Source organism: Lasioglossum baleicum, unplaced genomic scaffold, assembly GCF_051020765.1.
Source record: "Lasioglossum baleicum unplaced genomic scaffold, iyLasBale1 scaffold2000, whole genome shotgun sequence".
Classification (NCBI taxonomy): domain Eukaryota; kingdom Metazoa; phylum Arthropoda; class Insecta; order Hymenoptera; family Halictidae; genus Lasioglossum; species Lasioglossum baleicum.
In genome coordinates this window covers 10,418-18,896 of record NW_027471059.1, presented here as the reverse complement: position 1 = coordinate 18,896, position 8,479 = coordinate 10,418, and the positions used below count along the sequence as shown (strand labels likewise).

The 8,479-nt window shown below is 35.1% G+C and overlaps 1 protein-coding gene across 1 annotated transcript; it reads left to right on the top strand.

Moving 5' to 3' along the window:
- Positions 1-229: 229 nt before the first annotated feature.
- LOC143221156 (arginine kinase) lies at positions 230-7,916 on the top strand. Its single transcript, XM_076446668.1, has 4 exons — positions 230-270; positions 6,611-6,971; positions 7,105-7,479; positions 7,569-7,916. Exons 1-4 carry the CDS (start codon positions 230-232, stop codon positions 7,914-7,916), a joined length of 1,125 nt encoding a protein of 374 aa, XP_076302783.1.
- The last annotated feature ends 563 nt before the right edge of the window (positions 7,917-8,479 follow it).

Here is an 8,479-nt window from a genome sequence, read left to right as displayed (position 1 = left end):
CATCTTGCCTCGCCGAGGAAGTGTGCCGACACCCATCCCCCCCTTGCTCCCCCGTGAACTTCCGCTTTTCAAGATCCTTCTCGAGGACGTTAGGGAAGGGGAACGTGGTGAAGAGGTGAAGTTCGATTATCGGGAGGTGAACACGCGACGTTTTACCGCTCTCTGTCAGTTTCTCGCTCGCTGTCTCTCTCGCCTGGGCGTCGTCATCGTTGTCGTTGTCGTCGTCGTCATGGGTGGATGTACCTCGAGGGGTACCACGTCGAGCGACGAGTACGTATCCGTCGACATATAACGCGCGTTTAACACTAGCTTTACCGGACGTCTTTACCTATTTTTACGGACACCCGTCACATTTACAGGTAAAAAAAAATCACCTATTTTCTTAAGAAAAAAAAACCATCTATTTTCTTAAGAAAAAAAACTCCTATTTTCTTTAAAAAAAAAAAACGACGAGTTTGATTTAAAAATAATTACGATGTTAACAAACTTAATGTAAGTTGATTAAATCTATTAATATTGTATAATCGGAATAAATCGTCCATCAAATTCACGGGTCCTGTAAATCTAGTGTTAAATATTCCTCGCGTTGTCCGTGACGCTTTGACTTCTTTTTTTTTTCTTTTTTTTGTGAGAATGGTACACGGTGAAAACGGGTGAGCTATGCGAGTGTGTTAGGGGTAGTCGGTGACGTCACTTGGCTTGGTGCCCGCCCAGTGACGTAGCAGCACGTCAGATCAGACATTCATGGAATTCGTAATTGATGCATCAGGAAATCGTGAGAAGAATCATTTCGAGTATTCCGATCGTTATATACAATACCGCGAAAACAAAGATATTATATCTCTAGTAGAAATATTTCTAATAAATTATTCTTTTCTTTTTATTAGGTCATCCCTTAAGTTCGTGCCGGTTTTTACTTTTCTATTTTAAATTATACGTGTCGAATAAATTTTTAAATATTATTCAAAAGTGTGATTCTTCTTTTGTTTTACGATTTTTTTATATTTTCGTTGGCAAACGTGTTATTTCATCGATATAGTTTATAAAATGCGATTGGACTTATGGGATGATCTAATAATTTAAGTATTTTGTTTTTTCGAGATTTTTTAACGAAATTGATGAAACGAAGTATATTTAGTAGATGGTATCGTGGAGTAGAAATTTTAGAGAGAGTAATAAATCTTAGTTCAATCGTTATCTACGTCTGTCGGTGTAGATACAGTTTATTATAGGAGATGAATCATTCGGAACTTGGTGTTAGCTATTTATCAGCAAACCATCGAAGTTCTCATCGGTCGATCGTTAAACCTCGCTTACAAGTTACTCGGGACTTCATTATCCTGCAAGTTTCCCACACTTTGGGTATCGAACCATTAGCAGAGTTCATGTGTCCTCTGAAGTTTGACGTGCAGGCCAGAGATCCCTCTTAAATGAAACTTTTAGTATCTATTATCTCGGAGAGCAGTGAAGTCGAAATTAATTAGGGAACTGCTTTTCCATTTGGCTGATCGGATTTTATTTCCTTGATCAAAAGACACGGATAAAATATAGAACTGGTTTCGCTTATTTGATATTCCGTTCTGGTATTATTTATATATTAGTAGAACCACTGAATCGTTAAATTGAAAATCCCCCTTTTTTTCCATTCCATTTTATTGGCTTAATATCAAGTGTGTTATTCGAATGTTCTCTTAAGTTCCTTACAAAGGAGCTTGGTCGAGTGTATAGCTGGCGTTTATAGTGGGTAGGGACTACCCCTGTTGGTTCACACAAAAGGGTTAACCCACAACCCTTACGCAGAGGCGTGGATGGGAAACAGGTCGACTGAAAAATTTTATTTGCATTTCGCACGATATATCAGCCTATGTTCACTTTACCTCCCTTGTTACCATTGTTACCCTTCTAGAATGAAATATGGTCATGGGAAAATTTTTATTCCCTGTTTTTCGCAATTTTTATTCTTCGTTTTTCACAATTTTTATTCCTCGTTTTTCGCAATTATTATTCCTTGATTTTTACTATTTTTATTCCTTGTATTTCGCAATTATTATTGCTCGTTTTTCGCAATTTTTATTCCTCGTTTCTTACAATTTTTATTCCTTGATTTTTACAATTTTTATTCCTTGATTTTTACAATTTTTATTCCTTGTTTTTTGCAATTTTTATTCCTCGTTTTTTGCAATTTTTATTTTTTGATTTTCGCAATTTTTATTACTTGATTTTTGCAATTTTTATTCCTTATTTTTCGAAATTTTTATTCCTCGTTTTTCGCAATTGTATTCCTTGTATTTTTCGCAATTTTTATTCCTAGTTTTTCGCAATTTTTGTTTTTTTTTTTTATATTAAGTTAAACGTAGAATCGGCGAATTACTTGGTAATGTTATATTTGAATATTCGATGAACCATTTTTTATGAACGAGTTTCTAATAAAAATATTTTTTCGACAATTTTAAAGTCTTATTCTTTATATTTTATCGCAGATTTTATACGTCTCGTGAGAAAATTTCTGCAGAGTAAAAGGATACTTTTTTAATTAATTATATAAATATAAGAAATCTTGCCTAGGTTTCGTAATGTTGGATTAGATTTCAGATAAAATATCTTCGCGTAATTAATTAAAAATCTCTGTCAGATTATACTATAATGAGTTAGCAAGATGATTATCGCTCGTTATCGTTTATTATTATATATGTAAGATAGAAAAGGAAAAAGGCTTATAATTACAATTAATGGTATTACGTGTAGAGATATTATCTGAAAGTCTAAAGACGCGAGTCATTTCCAGTAGAAATGACAGCCGGTGAGAAAACTTGTCAAATAAACGTACATACGGGCTATTAAAAGAGGTGTTCCAAGCATGTACTTATTAATTAGAATTAATCGAAACGGACGTAATCAACGTAGATCTATCTACTATCTCAGAATACTTATATCCTTATTCCATACTTACAAATACAAAAATTTACTTATTTACAGAATCCTTATTTATCCGATTAATTCATTTACACGATACCAAACATAAACTTAAACATAGCAAACACTTAAACAGAAGAAAAATTATTTTTACCCTAAGCGTCGTTCTAATTCGACACTCTCGAAACGATTAATTCTACACAATTAATTAACAAAAACTTTTCTTCGCCGTAATATCTATATCACGAATTCTTCTTTGGGAAAAACTTGAATCTCGCGTTATCCGATTAATTCATTTATACGATACCACACTTAACCCTTTGCATTCGATGATTTTTTCGTTACAAAGAAATAGTAATTCGAAAATCTTCTACCATAAAGTTAACGATATTTTTAAAACGGTAAATAAGAAATCCTATGAAAATTAATACATGGAATTATTTTGTCTCGACATTCCACGCATCGGTGGGTAATTTTAAATCTGATATATCAATTAACATCAATCTTTAGAATCTGATTAAATGACGACTGAGAGTCATCTCTCAAATGCAAAAGGTTAAACTTAAACTTAGCAAAAATCTGAACAGAAGAAAAATTATTTTTACCCTAATTCGACTCTCTTGAAACGATTAATCTCTAAACAATTAAATAACAAAAACTTTTCTTCGCCGCAATATCTGTGTCGCGAATTCTCCTTTGGGAAAAACTTGAATCTCGCGTCTCAGAGTTTGTTTTCACGTAGCGAGAAAGAATCCAACAGAGAGGAAGAGAGAGGCTCTCTCGAGATGAGACCGCGTTATCCTGATCCTGCTCGACGTCGGGTGACATCGTTGCGATTAGCGCCTGCCTGAGTTCCTCTTGGCTCCTGGTCCTCGTCATCGGTCCTCGTCGACGGATCCACTGTTTTGTATAACTGAAACAAAGGATCGACCGTTAACTCTTCGTATCGCTTATAAATAGACGCATAATCGAGGCATTAATCGAGGCATAATCGGCACATGATCGTGGACAATGGGCGTATGCGCGTCGCTGGGCATATGCGAGTCGTCGGACGAAACGAACGTCGAGGTCGTCGTCGAGTACGTATTGCTCTGGCACACGCAGTGTTTCAAATCTGGCTGAAAGGCAACGATTGCCCCACCGAATCTGTAATCTCGCTCGAACTTGCTGTATTTTGTGTTTGCCACGGGTCGAAATGGAGAGCATTTTCTGGTTCTCTCGTTTCGCGAGGAAATAAGAGAAAGACCGAGCAGTAGTAATTCTCAAATATATTGAGAATTATCAAAGATCAAGTGAAAAATCAAAGACAAAGGGAAGAAAGTGTATTAGTGGAAGTTATGGTTTGGGTCTAGGCTAGGTCTCTGCATTTTCTGAAACAAAAAAAAATGGATAAAAAGTCATTGGAGTTAGTAAATATTAAAAATCATACTATATACGAAAAAAAAGAAAAAATAGAAGGATACAATTTCACGAATCGAACGTAGAAATTGGCAATTTGCTTTAAAATTGTTGATAATCGATCTCTTGTTTGTTATCTTTAAATTAGTTTTGTAGCGTAATGAAGAATCATTGCAAACAGAATGGTTACAAAATGTATCCGAGATGAAACTTGGCATTAACATTGTATGTGAAATGCAGTTAGAGCCAAGGAAAGTTCGAGCGAAACACTATATGTACCGTTTCAAAAAGTGCACCAACGATGAGACACGCCTTGTCACCAATTGTGTAATATATCTTGCTCAAAATAATTAATTCGAAGGATTTTGTGTTCTTATAACTTTGGCAAAGATTTTCCGATAGTTACTTGATCAAAATTCGAAGAAAATATTTAATCATTTTGAGCAACATATTTGGCACTTTGCAAAGAAGATCGGCACCGATAATATATTGCAACAGCGCCTTACCTTATAGCTTTATGTTACACCGTTGTGTCATTACATAAATTTCTTTAACCAAGTATACGCAGGTTTTCTTAGTGTTGAAATCTATAAAAAGTATTTAACGAAAACAGAAATTTAATTGCTGTTACATTATTGAAATTAAACGTAAATTGCATAACTACGTACCATCGTTATTACCTTGGGCTATTTCTAGTTATTTCTAGTTATTGTAAAATATTCCTAGACCCCTTGGTCATAGTTTCTAATTTCTACGAAGAAAATAAGTCACATTATTTTATTTCATTCTTATTACAATTAACAAGAATCTCCATAAATTGTATAATATTTATAAAACTTTCACTAAACCTGTAGCAAAAATATCTTTACTTCGAGTACCGAAGAGTGAAGTAAATTAAATTTCATGTGGCTAATAACATCAGACAATGTCTCTTCGTAGCATTCCTCTTGAACTGTACCACATGTTACTCTTTGTTGCCATTTTCACACCGAATATCAGCGCTGGTTTCGATCACGCGCTGCTAACTACCTCTTCCGGACGTAAACAGAAGTAACGATGAATTTCTTCTTTATCATTCTGTCCACTGACAAATCGTTGTTTCGAACGCAAGAATTCGTCTGGTTTCTAACGATTTGTCTGTACATCGTTATTAGATATCGCACGTTCGATAATGGTTACCAAGTTGGCAATTAATTAGGGTTATAATATTTATTATATGGAGCGTATAGGAAATTTGTTGAAGCATCACCGTAGTCCATCGTCCACGAGTTTGTTTTCTGATCGTACAGTTATGAAAGGGTTACAAAAGTTGGATAATACCGAGGGTGATATTACATAAAAGTTATATCTATAGAATGTCTCGAAGGAAAGTTGCCAATAATGGCATAATATCTTCAATATAGGTAATACGAATATTTTACAGATTCCATATTGGCGAAACAAATATTTTCGTCGAATTGTTCTTAATTTTTAATAATTTGCAGGAATTTTTTGAATAATATTATGAAAGCTTTTAACGATGATAAAATATGAAAGTATGTTTCTCGAGAGAAAAACAAATGGTAAACATAATCACATGGTTTAATAAAAAGCTACTTTAAAAAGGAGGAAGTTATATATATTTTTAAGGAAATTAAAATTAAATTCTATTCACCATGATTAATTCACCACGATATTTAATATTTCGCACTGCTATCCTGTTGCTTATCACCAATTTTAAGAATCCTTGAATTTGTTTTATGATATTTACATACAAAAGTGACTGTTCAGACTATTTCAATATAAAACAGTAAAACATAAGTCTACACACCGAGAACTTCGTATTTTGCTTCGAAAACAGATATTATATCGATATGTTTACGGATTTTCTAAAATCTCGAATTATTTTCCATCGAGATAACGGACAATTACTTAACTACTATCAAAGATGATCTAGGTGCAAATAATACGTGCAAACATAATTTTCGTGATAAGGCATATATTGATAAAGGATTTAAAAAGGCGGTCACATAATACTTTGTTTACTTACACCGTGACCGATTTCCAATCTTTTACCAGAGTAAAAACCATCATGTATTTAACTGCAAAGAAAAATATTCTGATTCTTCTGTTTTTATTAATTTATTTAATCTTCTTCTATCTTATATCGCATACGGTCAATTTAAAAATGTAAAAGTCTTTGTAATCTCGTTACGCTGCTTTTCATTTTTTATTCGTAATTTCTAAACTTCAAACTTTCATCTTGCGTGATTTTTTACGTGGAATATTTAATTTGTAACACGATGAAATTTTTTTGCAGCAAGAAAAACAGCAACATGGTTGACCAAGCAGTTTTGGACAAACTGGAAGCTGGCTTCTCCAAATTGGCTGCCTCTGACAGCAAATCCCTGCTGAAGAAGTACCTCACCAAGGAGGTGTTCGATCAACTAAAGACAAAGAAGACCTCCTTTGGCTCCAGCCTTCTTGATGTGATTCAGTCTGGCGTGGAGAACTTGGACTCTGGTGTCGGTATCTATGCTCCCGACGCTGAATCTTACACAGTATTTGCTGATCTCTTCGACCCAATCATCGAGGATTATCATGGTGGCTTCAAGAAGAGCGACAAGCATCCACCAAAGGACTTTGGAGACGTTGACTCCCTTGGCAATCTTGACCCAGCTGTTAGTATTTAATTAGTTATTTGAATATGTATTTTGTAGACATATTTATTTATTCCCTTCAAAATTTATAATTGTCTAAGACAGGAAACTTACATATATGTACGAGGTATTAATTAACGCTTTTCTTCTTCAGGGTGAATTCATCGTTTCCACCCGTGTGAGATGCGGCCGTTCCTTGGAAGGCTACCCATTCAACCCCTGTTTGACTGAAGCTCAGTACAAAGAGATGGAGGAAAAAGTCTCCAGCACTCTGTCTGGTTTGGAAGGTGAACTTAAGGGAACCTTCTATCCTCTGACTGGCATGAGCAAAGAAGTCCAACAGAAGCTGATCGACGATCACTTCCTGTTCAAAGAGGGTGATCGCTTCTTACAAGCTGCTAACGCTTGTCGTTTCTGGCCCACCGGCCGTGGTATTTACCACAACGATGCTAAGACATTCTTAGTTTGGTGCAACGAAGAAGATCATCTTCGTATTATTTCCATGCAGATGGGCGGTGATCTTGGACAGGTAAAAGCTTCTAACTCTTTGTACTATATTAATAATTATAAGGCTAAGTAGTTTTTGCTTAAATGATATTAATTAAACCCTTGATGTAGGTCTACCGTCGTCTGGTGGGTGCTGTAAACGAGATTGAAAAACGACTTCCGTTCTCCCATCACGACCGTCTTGGCTTCCTGACCTTCTGCCCGTCTAATTTGGGTACTACAGTTCGTGCCTCTGTGCATATCAAGTTGCCTAAATTAGCTGCTAACAGGGCGAAACTCGAAGAAATCGCAGGAAAGTTCAATCTTCAAGTCCGTGGTACTCGTGGAGAGCACACTGAGGCCGAGGGTGGCATCTACGATATTTCTAACAAACGACGTCTCGGTTTGACTGAGTATCAAGCAGTTAAGGAGATGCACGATGGAATCGCTGAGCTGATTAAGCTCGAGAAGGAACTTTAAACAGCGCTCCAGAGACAAAGCAATACGCGATCATTTTCTTCTTTTATTCGTCCTATAGACGTTCTTGATACATCGAGGATCTCTTTCTTTGTTTTTTCTTATTTTTTCTTTTTTTTTTTTTTTTTTTTAAGTAAACTAACCCTCATCTTCATATTTTCTGCAAGCTGAAAAGGACCCATTTTGAAAAAAGAATATAAAAAATAATTTTCGAAAAATTTATAACGTGAAAACGTAATGTCGTTTGGTCATGTTTCTAAACATGAGAAAAAATAGAAAAATAAAAAGTTATATTCTAAAAAAATAGACAAAAAAAAGACAATTTCTAAAAGATAATGGAGCGTTTTTTTACGCACACAGTTTTGTCATGTGGAATAAAAAAGAGGACAAATTTCATCTCCTAATTGTTAGGTAGGTGTTTTGGTCCTCGATGTACTAAGACTTTTTTACGCTACAAGCGCGTCTTTAGAGTTCCATGTGGAGGCGACAGAAGCTTCATTCGTAATGAAATGAATTCTAGGAAATTCTAGCTTGTCTAGAGATTTAAATATCAAATCACAAACATA

Bases quoted from the DNA above. Each gene is read 5' to 3' on its own strand.
- LOC143221156 (XM_076446668.1), top strand. From the start codon at position 230: ATGGGTGGATGTACCTCGAGGGGTACCACGTCGAGCGACGA. The intron at 271-6,610 runs GTACGTATCCGT...ATTTTTTTGCAG, and splicing joins GGTACCACGTCGAGCGACGA to CAAGAAAAACAGCAACATGG. The intron at 6,972-7,104 runs GTTAGTATTTAA...TTTCTTCTTCAG, and splicing joins TTGGCAATCTTGACCCAGCT to GGTGAATTCATCGTTTCCAC.